Raw genomic sequence first — 22159 nt, forward strand, 5'->3', positions numbered from 1 at the left:
TAAAAGGTGTACTAAACATCTGCATGTATACATAGATACATAAATTACGTATTGTACGAATTATTTGTTCCTTGCTCAGTCAAATTTGTCTGATGGGTGTTTTAATTACCGTTACAGTCCCTACTGCTTTGTGTAATCAGCTGGTCACACACATCCATCCCGTTCATCTTGTTCCGTTTTTGTGAATGTTACTCAATTCAATTTCGATACAAGTATTTAATCTATCCTTGATTTTTTATACTAATTGGCTAGAGACTTGATAGCAAACATACCTATATATGCAAGCATACTTATTAGATTAGATGTTTACATACATACATACATATAAACTACAATTATTTAATCATTGTACTTTAAATTATCCAAACAACAACACACACTCACGTCATTTGTTAAACGGAGATTCTAGGTAATAAATACATTGCACACGAATACGAATAAACACGACATTTAGTGTTAAATTTTACGTAAAATTAAAAAAAAAAATCGAACTAAACACCCAAAAACTCATTTAGCACGAAGCCCTCTTGCATACAAGGATAACATGAGACATTATTAACAAAATCCCCGCCCCGCCCCTCAATTGTATTGAAAATGTACACACAAATTTATATGAATTCAGCTCCGCTGAAAATACTTTTGAACAAAATTACAAAATCAAAAATACAAAAAAAGATCCCCAAGGGACAGAAAAAAAGAAAAGGCCGAATGCTTGGATTCTTTTGGCGGCAGCGAAAGCTACCATTGGGAAGATTACAGACCTTTATTAGTTCGATAAGCTTAACTAGATTCTAAAGTGGATACGAAACTTAATTCTAATGGTTTAGATGGGGACATTCAGGCCGGACAACTCCTCTTTGACCTCGTCGTACAGATCCTTGTAGTCATCGTTCTGCCGGATGAGCAGCGCAACTGTCCCCCGCTTGACGCCCATGGCGGCACCTAGGTCTGCACGACTCGGGGTGTACGCATAGGGAATGCCCTTTTCTTCACAGACGGCAGGCAGATGACACATGATGTCCACAGGTGTCACATCGCCAGCAAAGATGCAAATGCTGTTAAGGGAGGAAAAAGATGGGGTCCTCAGCTTTGGCTCTTCCCATGCAGATTGCAGATAACTCATACTAACCCTGTTTCCCCCTTGCGCAAACGTGTCTGCACATCCTTAAGTCCATTCCGCAGATACGTCTTGTGTTTCATGGCCTTTTTTACCAGTTTATAACACTTCTTGGCGAGTTTCTTGCCCGCCATTGGCTTGGCTATCGCATTCACAAACAAAAGTTTGTCGTCATAGGTCTCCTCCTCCTTAATGGTCACGTCTCCACTGATCTGGACGGACTCGTTGGCATCACCAGGGCGCTCTACTTTTACCTTCATCATATTCTAAAGAATATAGATTTTTAAAATATTTTTTTTTATTCAAGACGACCGAAACACGTGTTGGTGCAGTGTGACCGCGAACTAGGGTTGTTAGAAATATATCAAAATATCAATACATCGATATTTTTTCAATAATATATTTATATCGTGATATTTTTATGCCAAAATCCCAGCACCACTAGCCATACAGCTTATAGATAGGTCATTCTGAGGAGGCTAAACGTAACCCCGCTGTGTGCGTGAAGCGTACCCCGAGCGTGTAGAAAAATCAGCCAATGATGCACATGTATTGCTTGGTATTTTTTAGCGCTTGAAGCCTGTTTTGTCTTGATTCACATGGACACCGCATGTAACGTATGTGTTGGTGCGTTGACTTACTAAACTGCAATTGAACGAAAATTCGTTTTGATGTATTAATTTTGTTTTCCGGGGTTTAGCGTGTGACATGTGCAGAATGTGGGGTGGGGGTTGGTGCCAGGACCCTTGGGGGTTGCCAAGAAATAAATATAGAAATAAAAGCTGTTATTGTAGTTGTAAGCTGTAATTGTTTTATATGCAGATACTATACTGCTTTATTTTAAATTTGATGCATATTATATAATCACTAAGCAAACAACTGGTAGAGGCTGCAAATCGACTTCAAACTGGCTGCCTAATCAGTTTACTGGATTGGCTCCCAGAGAGAGAGAGAGAGCTTGGCATTGGCTCTCTTGAGCATTGAACGCAAAGCTACTCTCGCAAAAAGAAAGTTTTGTTTCCTTTTCAAGTCTGCTTCGTAATTTCATGTGTGCGGTGACACCTATGTACATACCTACATGATGGCAATGCGTGTATCCATTCTCGACTTCAATTTTTAGCGCTTGAGACGTTTGGCATTTTTCAGTTGCTTCCGAGATCACATACCATTCCAAATTAATACCCTCAAGACTTTATGAAGAAGCTTGCCCCACAATATCAAAATAAATATATTTTGTGTGACCTTTATATGCTTTATTTAATTTAGGATGAAAGGGGTAACGGATATAAACATCTAAATAGGTTTACAAACGAGAAGAGACGTGTGAGACGCTTCTTACGCGTCACAACTTTTATTCCCGGCACTCAGTACTTCATCTGTACATTAGCGGCTATTTGTCAAATTTTAAATTTTTTCTTCATTTGTCATCTACATCTACAACACTTCTCACAAATTTAGTGATTTGATAGATATGGTCATGGCGTCCATAGACATATGGACATAGAGTTATAAGTGGAGACATGGCAGCTGTGCGGAAAAAGAATTTATTTGTTTTTTCTTTTCAAGTCGCTTTCGTAGTCTCGTGTGTGTCTCTCTATGTTTATTCACACAGTGTACGCTGAATACTCTAATGGAAAATATTTGCATCGCCAATTTGCAATTGCCGTTATTCATTATTTGTAAACATATTTAGATGTTTTTATCCGTTACCCCTTTCATCCTAAATTAAATAAAGCATATAAAGGTCACACAAAATATATTTATTTTGATATTGTGGGGCAAGCTTCTTCATAAAGTCTTGAGGGTATTCATTTGGAATGGTATGTGATCTCAGAAGCAACAGAAAAATGCCAAACGTCTCAAGCGCTAAAAATTGAAGTCGAGAATGGATACACGCATTGCCATCATGTTAGTATGTACATAGGTGTCACCGCACACATGAAATTACGAAGCAGACTTGAAAAGGAAACAACATTTTTTTTTTGCGAGAGTAGGTTTGCGTTTAATGCTCAAGAGAGCCAACGCCAAGCTCTCTCTCTCTCTCTCTGGGAGCCAATCCACTAAACCGTATTAGGCAGCCAGTTTGAAGTCGATTTGCAGCCTCTACCAGTTGTTTGCTTAGTGATATAATCGTGTCGCTTCACGACTTCGTTGCTGCCGTATTATTAACATTGTTACCAAATTCATTTCTTACAGAGAAATCTTTTCAGATAAATGTATGTACGTATGTACATACAACTTTCTAATTGCTGTTCTCGTCGTCGCCTCTGTTCTCGACTTCATATGAGCTTTAATTTTGAGGGCTTGAAACATTTGCAATCTTTTGTTGCTTCTGAGCTCACATCCCCTTCAAACTTAAGACTACCCTCATGCCGATGCCGATGCCGAAAGCATCGCCAACATGAGCCGAAGGCCCTGGGTCCCTATCCCCTATACTCTTTATGCAGCAAGTTTTTTAGCTTTTTGAAGTTTCTATGTGTTGTTATGTGCGTAGTGATTGTATTCAATTCGCTCGTCGATGAGAACGTAGAGAGGAACACTTACGACAATCATCGCGTAACCATCGAATCTGCGTACAGGAAAATCTTGATGGGAGCGACGGTAATAATTTGAATACACTGTAAAGTTATTTATTCGAAAAATTTCAATGGATTTATAAGTGTATTCAAAGACTTTTTCAATGTTCTCTTTTATGCGGTGGCACATATACCTGCTGCTGCTGGGCCTGGCGATCGCTGCGGTAACGCGAGTGCTGCTGCTGCAACTGATGCTGGGGCTGGTTCTGCTCCTGCAGCGGCTGCGGTGCCCCATGCTGCACATTACTCAGGGGCCTATTCTGGGCATCTGTTATGGGCAGAATGTCGCCCTTGAGGACCTCCTCATGATTTCCGTAGCCCATAAAGAAGACCACACAAGTTTTATCCGAGACTCCCGTTATCTCAGCCTCATAATACTGTCGGAATTGAGGATAAGAAGGTGGTCAAATTAGTGGGGGTCACTGTCGAGAAATGGAATTGTTTGAAACTTACGCGCCCATCATCCCAGTATTTGGCCATGCACAAGTCGCCCTTCTCCCACATCCATCCATCGCAGGGCAACATTCCAAATTGCTGGGGTGCCGCTGCAGGAGTCACCGCCCGTGGCTGAGGATTGATGCCGGCAAAAAGCGACGGCGGAGACGGCTGACTTGCTACTTGCAGAACTTCTTGGACTGCCTTCGACTCCGCTGGAGCAGCCGAGGCACCCGTGCCCTGACTCTTCAGCAGGCTCATTGCGAACTCGTTTGTCTCCTTGCTCTGGAAACCCATTATCTTGCTGGGATCATATGTATACCCGTTGGGCAATTGACTGTAGTTGGCAATTGATTGCTTGAATGGATTATAATGGGGTTGATGGTTCTGATGCTGCTGCCTCGGTGTCTGCGGGGCCCTTTCGGGCTTCTGGTAAGGCTGTGAACCCTGTGCAGTTTGCGGAGACTCCGTTCGCTGACGGTTCGGCTGTCCTTGGCCTCGCTGACGGCGTGGTTGACTCTCTCGCTTCGGTGCACTCACTTTAAGATTTGCAGTGTCTTCGGTGACTTTGTTCAGGCGCGAATTGAAGTCCTCACCCGAATAGTTCTGCTGCTTAGGCTCTGGCTTAGCTGCTGCAACTCCAGCTCCTGCTCCCGAATTAATTCCCTGCTGCGGCCGTCGTCTGTTGCCAGTTCCATTCTCAACACGCAATGAGCCGCCTCCCCGACGCTCACTCCCACGACGGTTAGCAGCTTGGTCCTTGGAATTCGGAGCCTCCGGCTCAGATTTGACCTCTGGATTGCTTTTTATTGGTGGATTTTCTGGGCCATTGCGATTGGAATTTTTTATTGGTGCCTGCTCTGGCTTGTTGCGTCCACTGCCCCGGTCATTTAATGCACCCCCGCGATCCCTCGGTTGACGATCATCTCTAGGTGGCCGCTCCTCCCGACGGGGGCGATCATCTCGTGCCGGTCGCTCCTCTCTGGGCGGACGTTCATCTCGCGCACCGCCTCTGTTACGCGCCCCGCCACGACCTGGGCCAGAGTAACCGCCACGATTAGCGGCAAAGCTGCTCGAGACATTGTTCTCGAAGCGAGAACGGTCTGAAAATTTGTTAGCCGTTGAAGATTCCCCGAACCGGGAGCCAAATTGCTTAAATACTGAGCTGTTGGCAGTGTATGCGACAGCGGAGGATTCGGTGGCGGTGACGCTTGTGCCTGCCTCCGTTGCGGGCAGTTTAGTTGTGAGAAAATCGAAGAGAGTGGCATTGGCTGCTGGTTTGGCTGCCTCGGCTTCATCTTTGCTGCTGGCGCCTCGTTTGCCATCTCTGCCGTGCCTTTCACTGCGACCAAGACGCACGTCCATTTCGACGGGCCCACTGCCGGAATCTTTGCGGCGCTTGAGGTTGAACAGAGCCCTCTCCAAATTGTTGCGGGTGACGTGCAGGGCGCTTCTGGCCTCCTCCTCGGAGAAACCCTTGTCGAGAATCTTCTTGATGTTGTGGTCTACGATGTTTTGGCCACCGCCACCAAAGACCTTCTTGCCACCGGCTTTGGTGGCCACTGCAATGGCCTCACTGCGCATAGCATTGAATTCGTCGTTCTCTCTGGCCGGCTTGTCCTTATCGCTTAAGGCGTGGCTCCTAAAATTGCGGTCGGTCGTCGAGTCGAATTTCTTGCCAAAGGCCACCCAGGGCGGCGGCACGGACGTTCCGTTCAACGGACGCCCGCTTCGAGCATATTTGAGCATGGTGCGGGCCAGATCCCACTTCTCGTACATTGCGTCGACGCGACCACCCAGCAGTTGCAGTTCATTGGGACGCAGCAGGAGGAATCCCTGCATTAGCTGCAGCTTCTCCGCCTTGAAGTAGATCTTTGAGCCGGGCGCCACGTTCAGATTGAGCGCCGGAACAGATTCCAGCTCCAGACCCTGTATGCAATTCTGGCCATCGGTCAAGTCCAGTTGTAAGAGGCGTGGCGCCGTCTTTGACTCTTCGTTGCACTTGGGAGCCGCAATATTACGGACCCGCTGAACCTGCAGTACAATGCAGCCGGAAATAGGGGCATCGTCGCGCTTAACAGGTAGAGCTCCACCGCCAATGTCGCGGATATCGCGCTAAAATCAATAAGAACAGCTTTTAGACGCCTGCCAGCCGGTCCGCCTACTAACTCACGTTTAGTGCCTCATCAATAATTTTGCGAGTGTCCTCGCCCCCCACAGCGGCGGTGAGAGTCTTGATGCCGTCGTCCGTTAGGTGCCTGTGTGAGCGGTTAGTGGCTATCGATTTCGAGATGTTAATGGCTCACTTACCATCCGCTTTCACGCAATTTTCTGGCTAGTTCCATTTTTTCATGAGAACGTATTTTTGCAAGCTTCACAGCGAATTCGTATAGCGATGGAAAATTTGTTAGATGTATACTCACTAGAGATGCGCGTAGCAAACCCCCACTATCGCGATTTCGGTATGGCAGCATCGGAAATTGCCAGAAATCCAAGTACCAATTGCCGAGTAAATAAATAAAGAATGAAAGAAGATCATGAATCAAGAATATATCTACGTATGAATGTCAATGCGCACAGCATATCGGAAATAGTTCGTAGTGTAATTTGAAAATGTACCACAAAAGCGATATGTTTTGGCGATAGTACCACGACATGGCGCCACATGGTGCTAGCTGTTTGAATATTTCAGTCAATGAGTTTATGACTGAGTTAGAAACAGCTATACCTCGTTTCTTCTGCCTGCCCTTGTCGATATATCATCTATCGACATGAGTCAAAAGCAACTGTTTTCACGATCCATTTCCGAAAATCCGATTCCATGAATTCCCTCATCAAAAACACTGATCAAGTACATACTACATATGTATGTACATACATATTAGAGTTGGGTAAATATTAGTCAACAAGCTCAGGTGCTCACTTTTAAAGAGGGTTCAGTTGTTCACTTGCTTTCTCTGAACTGTGTGGCAACTTACCTTATAGCGTGGCGTCTGTTTTATTTCTGCAAATTAATAGAATATAATAAACATAAGAATACCAACTTAATGTACAAGTGAACAACTGAGTGAACAAGTGAGCAACTTAACAACTGAAAAAAGATTACACTACCCGGCACGATTTTTCCTCAAGGAACCAAACCCACTTTTTATGAAGGATATGGGGCTTAGATATGTTGATGACAATAATTTGTTTTCTATGGCCAACCTTTTTTTTGTAGAACTTTTAAAGTCGGGAATTTTTTCAAGCTTTTTTCAGAGTCAGCGGTTTGTTTATTTACATAACTGAAGTATCTTAGACCTGGTTGTAAAAAACTTCGTTTTGCTGAACAAGCACCCAGATCGAAAAAAAAACTTGCTAGCAAAATTTGCAATATACATATTTTGCTAGCAGCAGAATGTGATCAGAGGTGAAAAGCGCATTCCGTACGGTTACACTTCTCATGCAGCTGTTTTGTTGTGTTTACCTTTTTGAAAATGTGTGAAAATTAAACACAATGTTAATAAAACAATGAATGCAAAATGGATCCATGCAGGAGATTATTTTAGTGAAACTGGCGGCTCTTGCATGATCGGAGGAGGAGGAAAATCAAAGAAATAAGCGACGACAACTTTGATTAAACCCATATCTTCAGGAAAGAAACCAGGACGGTCGTTGTCAATACATTTGAGTATTATAAATCATATAAATATGTGTTCACTTATGGAAACCCATGAAACGATACCCTTTGCATATTCCGCAGTTTGAAATTATGACAGAGAATTTGAATATGGCTGGGAATAACATCTGCAGACTTCTTTGATTGGTGGAGCAGCTAGGCCGTGCCAAGGAATATGTGCGCCCGTGGCAAAGTTTTAAATCGGCGCCTCCAAGCACCCTTCCTTTTCAAAATTGGATAGTTTCGAGCCCAGATTGTCACCATCGCCCCTTGGCACGACCCTGTATAGTAGCACTTGGTCCCAAAAGGAAAACAACTTAAAACATTTTGTTAACAGCCCAGCCGGGTCTGTGTCTTGGCAACATGAAGATACTGGCGTTCAAATAAGTCAAACAAATTTAAAATGCAAATAAATTCAATATAATCTCATTAATCTATAATAATTGTTTCCTTTTTTGCCGTTTGATGGCCTTAAGCTCGTTTAGAAGCACGGTGGTCATTTATCTTTCAACTTCAGCTGCATTGTTGGCTCCATTTGATTGAGACTTTACTCTGTGTTTGCTAGGTACCCTCTCGGAATATAAAACAAATCTTTATTTTTCGAGCTGCTAGCAACATACCAACGAATACCACACAAATACTATTAATACCACACAAATACCATCGATACCACAAAATACTATCGTCTGACTTTCTAGATTATTTCGGCCTGTTTTTTTGTCGATCTGAGTACTGCCTGGCGTACAGCCGCTAGAAAGTAAATTGTGCGCACAAAAATTTCTTATCGGTTCCATACGAATATTATCCCTGATTTTTTTAGCAGCCCCTTATTTTCGATCTGAGTACTAGGCTTAAAGCCTAGTAATTTTAAATGGAATATCATAAGTGAGTATCCCGTTTTGTGCTGGATTTGGTTATTTACGGTATATTTAAAAAATGAGAAGGTTTATTTTGGTATGTTTTTGAGGGTCAGACGGTATATTTAATCGATACATCCGTGGTCAGCTGGAAACGACAACACAAATAACGGGAAGACACACAGAAACATCAGAAGTGCGGGCCAGAAATAATTTTATTATTGAAGTGAAAACATCCAATTTCGCTGTAGCGATTAAATACAAAAAAAAAAGAAAAGTGATAACAAAACATATAACGAATAACACAACGAGAGCTATTACACATTCGGAAATTTTCATCGCAAACGATCTGCGCAGGAAAATTGTAAACAAGACAAAGACAAAAAAGAAACATTTCATTGGAAAGTGCGAGAAGAAAGGGCAAGACAAGAACGAAGAAACTTGCAAAAGAAAAAAACGTCAACTTGTTCTCAGTCGAAATACATACACACATACATAGTATTCAAAGCATGAATCTATCATTTGCTGGTTGCGGATTCTTGGGTATCTACCACGTTGGAGTCGCCGTCTGCTTCAAGAAGTATGCTCCACACCTATTGCTAGAGAAAATTGGTGGAGCTTCGGCGGGTTCCCTGGCAGCATGCTGCTTGCTCTGTGATTTGCCATTAGGTGAGTTTTGTGTTTTGATTTTTGCCGCATGCACTTATGTATGAATGTACATAAATGCAAATATGTGTACATATGTACATATGTATGTACAAAGAACAGCTGACTCCAGTTCAGTGACTCGTCATTTGATTGACTGTTTCGTGTTTGTGGGTCACAAGGAAGTTCGTTCGGGAACCTACTATTGTGTGTGAGTGCTCCAAATTGTCGAGGGGGCTCGTCTCTGCCATGAAAACTACGACGCAGCTGAAATCAACACGAAAACATGTTTCATGGGCAGGGACAACGCATTTTTGTAAAGCGACAACAACGAAACAAATAAAGGGGCGGGTTACACAAAACAAGCGCATATATGTACATATGTATTCACATGGAATCTACATTCGTACGCTGTGTGGCATATATGTGTGAACATACATACATACATACATGCTGAAGGTCGAGCTGTTTGTTTTGCTTGAGAGGCGCGTTCAACGGAACTTATTTAGGAATGTGTTGTTATTGTAAAAGTCTATGTATATACTACTGTGGGATGGGATATTTATAAGTCTTGATATTGCTTTTGATATTTAAATGTGTTTGTGGGTATTCGTGTATTTGTGTAACGCTCCGTTTGTATAATGGGTATAAACTTTATAACATACAAATTTCAATCAAAAGGAGACAAACTAGTGGAAAGAGATCGAAACAAATGTCGGAGTATAAATCATGGTTTTTGTGCAATATGTAAATACATATGTAAGTTTGTATGTGTGTATGAATGGAATACGGCCTTATCATTTGACCAAGGGAGCACTGGCACGCGGTCGCCATTTATAACACTACACGACAAAATCGATCTTTTTTTTCTTCAAGGAAGTGTATTACAAGTGTATTTCAAAAATTCGCCCCACTCCCTTCCTCCTCCACAAAGGTCGAAAATCTGCTATATCCACAATGTGTAAGAGAAAACTAAAAATACCATTCCGTAGGGAATGACCATATCTATCAGATCATCGAATTGGGATTAGATTGGATCATTATTATAGCCAGAATGTCCAGCAGCTTCTTTTTTTGCACATTCTCTCATTCCGCACTCTGATTCGTGCAGTGTGTGGCCCTAGGGGCGAGCTAAATGGTCGTGATGTAGATGTACATACATCGATTACACATTCTGCAAAGCTTTTTGATGCAGCTAAAAATTGGCCTAAAACACTTAGTTGTTAATTTTTGTTTCGACTTTTCCTGGGGTTTTAAAGCAAAATTTACTTTAAAAAAACGAGAAGGGACGTGTGAGACGCTTCTTACGCGTCACAACTTTTATACCCGGCACTCAGTATTACATCTGCTCTTTGGCGGTTATTTATCAAATTTTACATTTTTTCTTCATCTGTCATCTACATCAACAACACTGCTCACGCCAACACGCTTCTTTAGCTCGCCACCCTCCCCTATAGACACACACTGCAGAGTCGCGGCAGAGGCAGAGGCATAGGCAGAGACGTGTCAGGGGTAGAGGCCATAAACAGCGCGAAGCAGAGTGTGAATGCTGCGGGACGGGGTGGGTTTGGCCACTGCAAATTAATTTCTTTATTGTGGCTATAATAATGATCCAATCGTATCCCAATGGCGTTTTTAGTTTTCTGCTATCTTCAAAATTTGAGATTTGGGAGGCCTTTTGCGGAGGCGGAAGGGGGCGTGGCTCATTTTTGAAATACACTTGCAACAGTGTGAGCACACAGAAGTATGGATGCAAAATTTGGTGGCTCTAGCTTTTATGGTCTCTGAGATCCAGGCGCTCAACAAGACGGACGGACGGACAGACAGACAGACATAGACTCGGCTATTGATGCTGATCAAGAATATATATACTTTATGGGGTCGGAAACGTTTCCTTCTGTGCGTTACATACAACCGTTATTCGCACAAATACAATATACCCTATTTACTCTTCGAGTACCGGGTATAAATACCGCATAAAGCTTAATAATCCCCTGACAGTTAACTAAAACCACTAAGTGTTTGGGTACACTTTATAGATGCATTTAGAATATAAATTTTAGATCATTACAACCAGATGCTAGATACTTAAGTTATGGGAAAAAAATAAGAGCTACTCTCAAGAAATGGCTTAAATAAAAATAGCAGTTTTTAAAAATTGTTTGAAAAAAAAGTTTTGGCATAGAACAAAAAATATATCATCAGACCATTTATAAGCCCCATATCTCTCAGAAAAAGTAGGTTTGGTTTCTTGAGGAAAAATCGTGTCGGCCAATGTAATCGGCGGGGAATAACGTCAGCAGCGTTCGATCGTTAAAATAATCAATCGTCTTGAGTGTTCTTGTCGATGCCGTTGGATGATCATCACCCTCCGCTGTCGATGGTGCATCACTCTGAATTATTCCCTTTTGCACATTTGGATCTCCTCTCAATGCACTCTCATTGCACATTTCCTCCTCCTACCTGATATTATTGATGCTTATTTCTGAAACCACTTTTGTCTCGCCTATCAAGAAAGTACGACAGCCTGTGCATCTAACAGGTGAAATTTAACAGGTAAAGCAATGCATTAGACACACGCACAGGTCAGTGGGATCTTTAATTTTAAAAGCCACTTTAATTGCCGCAGTTACCTGGAGATACCAGTCAAGGTTGCTTTAGCAAATGATCAACATACAAAACTGCGCTCTTGTTTATCAACCGTTTGCTGCTTAAAACACTGGAAAGTGCGGCAAAGTGCCGGAGCACTTGGCTCGCGAAGAAGTCATTCGTGTACCCTTTGTGTAGAGATAATCTAATTTCGTTGTTCCATTTTCCCATTGCAATAGTTTATTTGCCTTGCATTGACACTGCCAAGGACCTGGGCCTATTCCACGAGGAGTTATCAGTCGGTGTAAATCGCCTTGTTTTGATGGATATTCTTTGGGGTTCAAGAGCAAAGACTGTCTGGGGAGCTGGGGTGACTTCTGTAGCGGGACTTATAAACACAAATATCTACATATGTATGTATATGTACATATTGTATTGATATTTAGTTAATAAGAGCCAATGGCCGACCTTCAAGCTTCCTACTCTCCTGCTATCAGAAATTTTAGAATTATTAACTGCAATTCATCATCGGTACATTGAAATGTACATATTGAATACGAATTCGTATTTGAAGCTTCATGGCTTATCTACAGAAATTACCTTTACTTGTCTCTTATCATGTGGGAGTCATATTTATTATGTGCTGCCATTGTTGTCCCCTGATAGCCGTCGCCCAAAGTCCAAGTTTAGGGTGTATCAGATATACTCATACAAGTGCATTCATACCTATGTACATATGTACATATACTATTGACTGATTCGATGTTGTTACATTTTGCAATATGAGTCAAGTGCAGTTGTTAATTCAAGTCGCGCAATAAGTTCTTTGTTTCGGCTTAGATTGATCTTTGTATGTATATGTACTCATACTCGTACATATGTATATCAATATATGTATATAAATATGTACATACAGCAAAATGAAAACATCCCTGCCCCGCACTTGACGTCAATTGATATGGGCTTAGTTCCCTATGTCCAACACATTGGAGCACAAAGCAAATAATTACACATACATACATATATATTGTATGTACGTTTGTATGTTAATTTGCAGCTGGCTTTTATAATATACATATGTACATATATTTGGCCTCTTATCAGTTAACTTCAATAAGGCTTTGTGGGGTCCTCTATGAGTAGCGTATCTTTCGCTGATCTCGCACACAATCATTTTCCAATGTACATATGTATGTATGTATGTATGTACATATTTACATATATATGGGATTTTGAAGTAACATGCATGTAGAATCATTGTTGATTGACACACTTTCCTTCTGCGGCAAAAAAAAAACTAATCGGCATATCGTGGAGATAGCGTTACACAAGCTGGTTATGGGTCTCATTCGCGTGAATTCAGCTGAAGGGCAGATGTAAAAGTCTCTTCCTCTCTAGGAAACCACCCTGCACACCAGAAGAAGGAAGTAGAAGCATTTTAGAAGGCCGGTCCAAAATATGTTGCCAAGATTGGACTGTATGTTTGAAAACAGGAAACTTGTACAGTCTGAACAAGAAGTCCATTATTCTAGTGCATACCTTTCATATCTTTCAGAGAGCACAGCTTTTATACATACATATTTCCTTCTTTATAAATAAATGTGCCTAAATGTTTGCTTAATTTTTGTTCGTACTGTATGCACCACATTTCGTTGAGCGGAAGAAGCAGAAATTCTTGTCCAATACAACCGCAATATCACGTGATGAGGCGTTCTTCTTTTGCCTTCACAAGTGAGAGAGGAAATGTGGGGTGCGGAGTCGGAACGGAGCAGAAGAGCGCAGCTTCTTGTCGGGCTATAAACATATGTATGTACATACAGTATGTTATACCAGAAAAACGGGGATATGTGCCGCTCCAGCTGGCGGAGCAGAGGGGCTCTTCCGCCTTGCTCTGCTCTTTTGTTGAAAGTTTTCTGCATTCAGCGTTCAATGGAAAGCAGCATAAAATGCATGCATGCGTTTGTACATATGTATGTACATATATACGTACAGATGTACATATATCTGTTCCGCTCGCGCTCAGCAGACAAGGCGTGTGATAACAAGGCACTCAGTACTACATCTGTACATTAGCGGTTATATGTCAAAATTTAAATTTTTTCTTCATCTGTCATCTACATCTACAAAACTTCTCACACCAACACGCTCCTTTAGCTCGCCCCCCTTCCCTAGACCCACACACTGCAGACTCACGGCAGAGTCAGAGCCAGCGGCCAATCGGATCCCAATTTGATATGGTCATTCCCTACGGCGTTTTTATACCCGGTACTCGAAGAGTAAATAGGGTATATTGTATTTGTGGGGTATAACGGTTGTATGTATCGCACAGAAGGAAACGTTTCCGACCCCATAAAGTATGTATAATCTTGATCAGCATCAATATCCGAGTCGATTGAGCCATGTCTGTCTGTCCGTCCGTCCTTATGAGCGCCTGGATCTCAGAGACCATAAAAGCTAGAGCCACCAAATTTTGCATCTAGACTTCTGTATGCTCACCCTGTTACAAGTGTATTTCAAAAATGAGCCCCGCCCCCGCAAAAAGGCGAAAGCCTCCCAAACCTACAATTTTGAAGATAAAAGAAAACTAAAAAGGCGAGGGGGGCGAGCTAAAATTTGATCTTTGTTACTGTGAATTTGGATTTTTATACCCGGTACTCGAAGAGTACATAGGGTATATTGTATTTGTGGGGAATAACGGTTGTATGTAACGCACAGAAGGAAACGTCTCCGACCCCATAAAGTATATATATTCTTGATCAGCATCAATAGCCGAGTCGATTGAGCCATGTCTGTCTGTCCGTCCGTCCGTCCGTCCGTCTTGTTGAGCGCCTGGATCTCAAAGACCATAAAAGCTAGAGCCACCAAATTTTGCATCCAGACTTCCGTATGCTCACACTGTTACAAGTGTATTTCAAAAATTAGCCCCACCCCCTTCCGCACCCGCAAAAGGGCGACAACCTCCAAAAGATACAGTTTTCAAGATAAAAAAAAAAGAGGGGTGGACTCAGGGGACTGTGAGACTGTGAGGGGTGCGAGCTAAAGGAGCGTGTTGGCGTGAGAAGTGATGTAGATGTTGATGAAATATGTAGATAAAATGTAAAATATAAAAACGGTTAAGGTACAGATGTTCTACTGAGTACCGGGTATAAAAGTTGTGACGCTTAAGAAGCGTCTCACACGACGCTTTTCATTTTAATATGTATGTAAGCGAGCGTTAACTACATTTTGTATTTTTCCCGCAAAACAACAACTGAAATCTAGACGTAATGCGATAGCGTTGTTTATTTGCAATCACCTCCCTAGTTTATTGTTGTTGACAATGGAAAGCAGAATATCGATCATTCTAATTTGATATTTTGGAATGGGTGTGGTGTAAAGGGTGAAGGCTGGGTGATTTTTTGGTGGGTGGTGGGGGAGGGGGGGTGTGTAGCACTAGGACTGGAAATTTATTGCGATCTTTTGGACACGCGCCTCTCTTCGGCACCATTCCAAACTCCACTTGATAGTTCAATGTCATAAGTGCTTTTATAATCAATGATAAGACGCATTATATCATATAATCAGTAACTAACTATGGTTAGTTTCCCCTAGTCAAGTCCCAATGCACATAGGCTTACAATTATGTATATGCATATGTATATGTACATATATGTATGTACATATTTACATACAGATGCTAATATATAGGGCTCGATCAGGTCAAAGTGCTTTTCGACCGACTAGACTAGCGTTTTGTATTGTCTGAAGGATTTTAATTCGCTTTACGACAATTTCTGGAATAAATGGAATACCTCGAAGATCTTCACTGACATCATCTCTACATATGTATGTACATACATGTACATACAGTTGTGTTCAATGAAAAAGTAGTGCCGAGCCACACAATTTTCACAACTTTTTTTGAGACCCTTCCATTCTTTCGAATTGAACAAGTGATACCTTTTTGGAAAGCCTGAAAGGTTCACATTAGAACCCAGAAAGAATCCTGACACATTTGTTTTCCACCTTCTTGTTTTACATGACTTTAGAAAAATACCCATGAAAAATGCTGTTCAATAAAATAGTATTTTTGTACCCGGTACTCGAAGAGTAAATAGGGTATATTGTATTTGTGCGGATAACGGTTGTATGTAACGCACAGAAGGAAACGTTACCGACCCCATAAAGTATATATATATTCTTGATCAGCATCAATAGCCGATTCGACTGAGCCATGTCTGTCCGTCTGTCCGTCCGTCTGTCCGTCTTGTTTGTCGGCTAGTTCTCAGAGACTATAAGAGCTAGAGCCACCAAATTTTGGAACCAGACTGCTGTATGCTCACACTGAAACCAGTGTATTTCAAAAATGAGCCCCGCCCCCTTCCGCCCCCGCAAAAGGGCGAAAACCTCCCAAATCTACAATTTTCAAGATAACAGAAAACTAAAAACGCCATTCCGTAGGGAATGACCATATCTATCAGATCATCAAATTGGTGATTATTATAGCCACAAAGAAATTAATTTTCAGTGGCCAAACCCACCCCGTCCCGCAGCTTATAGTCCCGCACTCTGCTTCGCGCAGTTTATGGCCTCTGCCCCTCACGTCTCTGCCGCTGCCTCTGCCTCTGCCGCGACTCTGCCCTGACTCTGCAAAGTGTGTCTCTAGGGGAGGGTGGCGAGCTAAAGGAGCGTGTTGGCGTGAGTAGTGTTGTTGATGTAGATGACAGATGAAGAAAAAATGTAAAATTTGACAAATAACCGCTAAGTTGCAGATGTAGTACTGAGTGCCGGGTATAAAAGTTGTGACGCGTAAGAAGCGTCTCACACGTCCCTTCTCGTTTTTATATTGTTGTGATTGAAAATTGCTTTTCCCAATTGAAATTCCTTTCGTTACCTCATTGACGGTTTTTCTCCATCCCATCTGCATTTGTTATCAGGGTTTCCCATATTTTGCGTCCACTTCAATTGTTATACAACCGAAAGATTGAGATTGTACAATTGAGTCTCATTTCCAAGAGATTTCTTTCTGCCAACCCCCAAAATACAAACAAAACAAATACAAAAAAATACAACTTTTTTTTAGAAAATTAAAAAAAAAAAACCACGAAACTGGAATTAATGCATGTGTATGCATTAATGTATGTATGCAAAGCTTAAATAGGATCTGAGACTAAATTCTTAAACACCTTGGCAAAACTGTGCTCTGCTTGACAGAATTACAATCGTAATAACACATTTCACATTCCACAATAAGATTTCGTTGGGATTTTGGTCTAGAGACTGAGCTAGACATGGAAAAGGGTCGACCTTTTCGGATGGAGTTCCATTCCTAGTTGAAAGATGAGAAGCATTTTTCATAAGTAATATTACTGTATTGTATTAAAAAGTAAGCTTGCACAGACCACTTTATGAAATGCGTCAGTACCAGGCTAGGAAGTAACAGTTTATATGGGCTCTAGTTCATAAGGGTCAATTCAACATTCCCAATGTTGTTTTTTTTCAAGAATTCAAGAATTTTCCAAACATATTCTTTTGAGGCTTCCTTACCATATAAATCAACTTTACACTCATCTGTCAAAAGTATTTTTCGGACTGTGACACGGCCCAGTCCACATGCCTCATGTCCTCATTTTTCAAAACATGTGTCGTGTACCCATGTGCTTTTATTCTCAAACGCGTAGCTTCCGGGGATCTCTTGCAATAATTTTTGAGGACATTTAAGAGCTTGGTCTTGCTCAACCATCTTCGACCATCTACTAAAAGACTATTTTTTTCGCATAAAAACTCATTTTTAAGGGTGCTTTTTTAAATTTAATCAATTAAACATAACAGCAAAAGCACATTCAAATTAGTTTTGAATTCCATTATACCTCCTGATTTTAGTTTTTAGTCTAATTTTAAAGTCTCTAATATTGGACCGTTCAGTGAATACTTCTACGCTTCAAAAACAAAAGTTCCGCTATATTCAAACAATTCTTTTATCAATATATTGAATATATAAATTAAGCTTACTGATGGCAACTTTTTTGAATTGATTTGATTTGTTTTTTAATACTTGCACCCAGCACTACTACTTTATTGAACAGCAGTTTTTGTGGGTATTTTTCTAAAGTCAAGGATGGATGGCAGGCAAACCAGGATTCTTTCTGGGTTCTTGATCAATTCGAAAGACTGGAAGGGTCTCAAAAATAGTGGTGAAAATTGTGTGGCTCGGCACTACTATTTCATTGAACACAACTGTACATATGCACATAGGCATTTCTACTCGAATCTAATCAAAATATTTATAAAGTGCTGGGCATGGGAAGTAGTTTTCTTATCGGCATTGGAACATGGCACATGCCAACCGCGAAACTTATTATTATACCCAGTACTCGAAGAGCTTATAGGGGATATTGAATTTGTGGTTTCCAACACTAAGAAGTATATATTCTTGATCAGCATCAATAGCGGAGTCTAGTCTGTCTGTCTGTCCGTCTGACCGTCTTGTTTGAGCCACGCCCCCACAAAGGACGAAAATCTCCTATATCCACTATTGGAAAGATAAGAGTACTAAAAACTCAATTCCGGAGAGAATTGGATCATTATTAGAACCAGAATGACGAAATGCATGTCCAGTGGCTAACCCCTAGCCCTTCCAGTAGCTTTTTATACCCGGTACTCGAAGAGTAAATAGGGTATATTGTATTTGTGCACAAAAGTGGATGTACATCTGTAACGCACAGAAGGAAGCTTATTCTTGATCAGCATCAATAGCCGAGTCAAAATAGCCTTTCCAAATAGCAGTCCTTCTGTCCGTCCGTCCATCTTTCTTGTTGAGCGCCTGGATCTCAGAGACTATAACGGCTAGAGCCACCGAATTTTGCCTTCAGACTGTTACGATATCACACTGATACAAGTGTATTTGAAAAATGAGCTCCGCCCTCTTCCACCCCCACAAAGCGCGAAATTCTGCTGTATCCACAATTTTGAAGATAAAAGAAAACAAAAATGCCATTCCATAGGGAAGGACCTTATCTATCAGATCTCCGAATGGGGATCAGATTGAATCATTATTATAGCCAGAATGAAGAAATTAATTTGCAGAGGCTAAACCCACCCCGTCCAGCAGTTTTTTTATGTACAAACATATGTACATACATACATACATACATACTTATATGAACGATATGGAGGTTGCGTTGCTTATCAGCGAACGCGTTTATTAATTGCTGCGTGCCTTGGGGGTCGAACAAAAACAAACACTTCCAAACCACTCAAGGCTTGCGCGTCACTTCCTATCATAACCGAGTGGACCACCCAACAGCAATAATAGCAGCAAAGCTAGAACACTATGTTGTGACCTTTTCGATGACACAATGACGCAAAACCCCAGAGCATCATCAGACATAGGCACGGAACAGATCTCCTGATAGCCCTGATTAAGCCCATCCAAGAGCAAATATTATACAAGGCTGATTAGCGAAACTATCAAAATACGACGTGTATTTTTATATTTGTATGTATTTTATTCTAATCAAAGCGTCTTCTTCCCGTTCTAATGCAGGCAGCATGACATCGGATTTCTTTCGGGTGGTGAACGAGGCTCGTCGCTACTCACTGGGTCCCTTCAGTCCTTCCTTCAATATACAAACCTGCCTGCTGGAGGGCCTGCAGAAGCATCTGCCCGACGATGCCCACAAGCGCGTTAACGGTCGGCTGCACATCTCCCTGACCCGCGTGTACGATGGCAAGAATGTGATCATCTCTGAGTTCGAGTCTCGGGAAGAAGTGCTACAGGCCCTGCTCTGTGCTTGCTTCATACCGGGCTTCTCGGGAATTCTTCCGCCACGTTTCCGTGGCGTTCGCTACATGGACGGTGCCTTCTCCGATAATCTGCCCATTCTAGATGAGAATACCATTACGGTCAGTCCCTTCTGCGGGGAGAGCGACATCTGCCCGCGGGACCAGAGCTCCCAGCTCTTCCACCTGAACTGGGCAAACACCAGCATCGAGATCTCAAGGCAGAACATCAATCGATTTGTAAGGATTCTGTTCCCTCCGCGGCCGGAGTTTCTCAGCAAGTTTTGTCAGCAGGGATTCGACGACGCCTTACAATTCCTGCATCGCAACAATCTAATTAACTGCCGTCGCTGTGTGGCGGTACAGTCCACGTTTGTCGTCTCTGAGACAGTGGCCCAGCCGCAGGAGTTCGATCCAGAGTGCAGGGAGTGCAAAAAGCATAGAAAGGTACGTGACTCTATACTAATTTTGCATAAGCAGAGCTCTTCTAACAATATATGACCATTTGCAGGACGCATTGAGCTCAAACATGCCACAAACGGTTTTGGATGTGATACAGGACTACATCGAGCAGGCGAACAAAGGCCTTGCCAACTGGATCTTCAAGCATCGGGGCATCAAACTGCTCTCGCTGCCAGCGACTGTGCCTATGGACTTCTTCCTGGCCACCATATCCAAGTAGGTTTACTTGCATACACAAACTGTTGAATTGTTCTTAAAGTACTCACATAATTATCAAACTTTTCTCAGAATATCGACACTGACCCCAAAACTTACCAAGCAAGCCCGACAAATGGTGGAAGAGTTGATTAATCAATTGAATAACGCCATGCAACTCCGCCTGCTTAATAAATTCACGGTAAGTGAGCTCTAGATAAGCCATTTCACTTGGGGAACAAATAAAGAAAACAACAATCGATGCCTTTATTATTTTGCAGCTGTATGATCAGCCGCACTTTGATGCCACTGGATTGCTGCATTCGAACCGGCTATATGGACCCAGAGTCTCCATTCTTGTGGATGAGTGGTAATTAGATGGAGAACAACCTTCCGTTGATCAGTTAGTTGCAAATGACGATTGAAAATTTTAGCGGTGCCACTCCACTGGAGGACGATGTCGATAACTTTGAGCATGTTCTCAAGATGACAACGCACAACGATGCTCTCTACGCCTACTACTACACCGACAACAACACGAACAAGGTGAAGGTAACCGAGATATTTGACTTTGACGATATGACGGAGCACGATGAGCTGGCCACAGACCTACAGATCTACGAGGGCTCAGTCGAGGATCATCCGAATCCCCACCAGCACAGCCACAACACGGTCGTCAGCGAGTGGAATGGCGTCGAATCAGGTTGGTTGAACTTTCATTGCTTGGAGGGAATGGCCCCTATTTTATAGCGCACAATGTCATCCAATCATCCGGGATTCATCATTTGTAAATTTAACACAAACCAAAACTTTCTTGCAGTACAAATCATGCCCACGACTCCCGAACTGCACGACGTAGCCTTTTAAAGCACTCCATCGCACTAGTCATCGCACTTTTCATGCACCTAGTATATATTTAGCATTCTTAGAGTACCAATTGTCTATCTGTGGCAGGTAACTGATTAAAATTGTATGTCTATACATGTTGATTCTCATCCCGAAAAAAATTTTAAAAAAAATGATCCCACACCACACACATATACATATGCATGTCCATATCTTAAGTGATTTTAGGTAATTTGTATGTTTTACGCCATCTTCGCAGACTTCTTCATCGATGCTCAGACGCCAAATGTGGATGTGGATGCCCCGAAACCACACACGTCACACTTTCCCCAAGCGGATTTTGAGGCCGAGTCAGACGCTAGTGTTCTCAGTGATCCCGAGGCGGATCAAAGTTTTAGACCCTCCACGCAAAGCAACGACATGTACATAGAAATTGAATGAGAGTTGAGCGATGAGCGAATGAGTCAGCGGACGTAGCTTTAGTATCCCTCGTCTTATGAACTGTAACGAAACATCTCCAAAGCGGCTTGTAGCAAAGCGAAAGGCCTTAGTAGCGTTTCCATTATATTGTAAAACTAGCTTTAGTACGACCAACGTATGTACCTAACTTAACATAGCGTATGCTGCCATTGTATCCCCCCTCCCGTCAACCTGTTAGCGGCAATTAAGAAGTAATTGCATTCTTGTTAATAGGCTTAGAAACCTAAGCTATTAAATGGAGGCGGAACTCACCCTCCGACGACTTGTAATACATGTAAATCCCAATTCTCTTAGATGTTAACTAGTAGAGTATAAAACATATTAAATATTTCGCGAGCAAAGCAAACAATTTGCCTTTTCCCATAATTTGCACTTAAACAGTTTCCTGTTGAAATGTAAATGGCAATAACGACCAATAACACTACCCGGTACCATTTTCCGCTTGAAACCAAACAAACTTTTTATACCCGGTACTCGAAGACTAAATAGAAGAGTCTCTGACAGACAGACAGGTATAGACTCGGCCATTGATACTGAT

The 22159-nt window shown here is 42.0% G+C and overlaps 3 protein-coding genes across 4 annotated transcripts; 1 reads left to right on the top strand and 2 right to left on the bottom strand.

The window, feature by feature from the left end:
- Window positions 1-709: 709 nt before the first annotated feature.
- Window positions 710-1462, bottom strand: LOC117894166 (H/ACA ribonucleoprotein complex subunit 2-like protein). Its single transcript, XM_034801067.1, has 2 exons — window positions 1130-1462; window positions 710-1055 (listed from the first exon to the last, which is right to left on the bottom strand). Exons 1-2 carry the CDS (start codon window positions 1378-1380, stop codon window positions 824-826), a joined length of 483 nt encoding a protein of 160 aa, XP_034656958.1. The 5' UTR covers window positions 1381-1462; the 3' UTR covers window positions 710-823.
- A 2260-nt stretch (window positions 1463-3722) lies between these two features.
- LOC117894162 (tudor domain-containing protein 3) lies at window positions 3723-6599 on the bottom strand. Its single transcript, XM_034801063.1, has 4 exons — window positions 6439-6599; window positions 6302-6386; window positions 4147-6243; window positions 3723-4070 (listed from the first exon to the last, which is right to left on the bottom strand). The coding sequence occupies exons 1-4, from the start codon at window positions 6471-6473 to the stop codon at window positions 3795-3797; spliced, it is 2493 nt and encodes an 830-aa protein (XP_034656954.1). The 5' UTR covers window positions 6474-6599; the 3' UTR covers window positions 3723-3794.
- A 2272-nt stretch (window positions 6600-8871) lies between these two features.
- On the top strand, window positions 8872-21967 carry LOC117894163 (1-acylglycerol-3-phosphate O-acyltransferase Pnpla3). Of its 2 annotated transcripts, none has more exons than XR_004648850.1 (8): window positions 8872-9312; window positions 19403-20085; window positions 20150-20316; window positions 20389-20497; window positions 20577-20665; window positions 20730-20998; window positions 21116-21249; window positions 21401-21523. XR_004648850.1 is itself a non-coding variant. In XM_034801064.1 (8 exons), the coding sequence occupies exons 1-7, from the start codon at window positions 9153-9155 to the stop codon at window positions 21580-21582; spliced, it is 1659 nt and encodes a 552-aa protein (XP_034656955.1). In that variant the 5' UTR covers window positions 8873-9152; the 3' UTR covers window positions 21583-21601; window positions 21632-21967. The 2 variants fall into 2 exon arrangements, 1 of the variants encoding a protein (XP_034656955.1); XM_034801064.1 differs by lacking the exon at window positions 21116-21249 and adding an exon at window positions 21632-21967 and having other exon boundaries at window positions 8873-9312; window positions 21401-21601.
- The last annotated feature ends 192 nt before the right edge of the window (window positions 21968-22159 follow it).

Source organism: Drosophila subobscura, chromosome J (assembly GCF_008121235.1).
Source record: "Drosophila subobscura isolate 14011-0131.10 chromosome J, UCBerk_Dsub_1.0, whole genome shotgun sequence".
In the NCBI taxonomy this organism is placed as follows: domain Eukaryota; kingdom Metazoa; phylum Arthropoda; class Insecta; order Diptera; family Drosophilidae; genus Drosophila; species Drosophila subobscura.

Excerpts from the sequence above, each read along its gene's own strand:
- LOC117894166 (XM_034801067.1), bottom strand. The coding sequence starts at position 1,380 with ATGATGAAGGTAAAAGTAGAGCGCCCTGGTGATGCCAACGAGTCCGTC. Across the intron at positions 1,056-1,129 it reads TTGCGCAAGGGGGAAACAGG|CATTTGCATCTTTGCTGGCG; the intron begins GTTAGTATGAGT and ends CTCCCTTAACAG.
- LOC117894162 (XM_034801063.1), bottom strand. The coding sequence starts at position 6,473 with ATGGAACTAGCCAGAAAATTGCGTGAAAGCGGATG. Across the intron at positions 6,387-6,438 it reads AAATTGCGTGAAAGCGGATG|GCACCTAACGGACGACGGCA; the intron begins GTAAGTGAGCCA and ends CCGCTCACACAG. Across the intron at positions 6,244-6,301 it reads TTATTGATGAGGCACTAAAC|CGCGATATCCGCGACATTGG; the intron begins GTGAGTTAGTAG and ends TATTGATTTTAG.
- LOC117894163 (XM_034801064.1), top strand. The coding sequence starts at position 9,153 with ATGAATCTATCATTTGCTGGTTGCGGATTCTTGGGTATCTACCACGTT. Across the intron at positions 20,317-20,388 it reads TTCCTGGCCACCATATCCAA|AATATCGACACTGACCCCAA; the intron begins GTAGGTTTACTT and ends AACTTTTCTCAG. Across the intron at positions 20,999-21,400 it reads GTGGAATGGCGTCGAATCAG|ACTTCTTCATCGATGCTCAG; the intron begins GTTGGTTGAACT and ends CCATCTTCGCAG.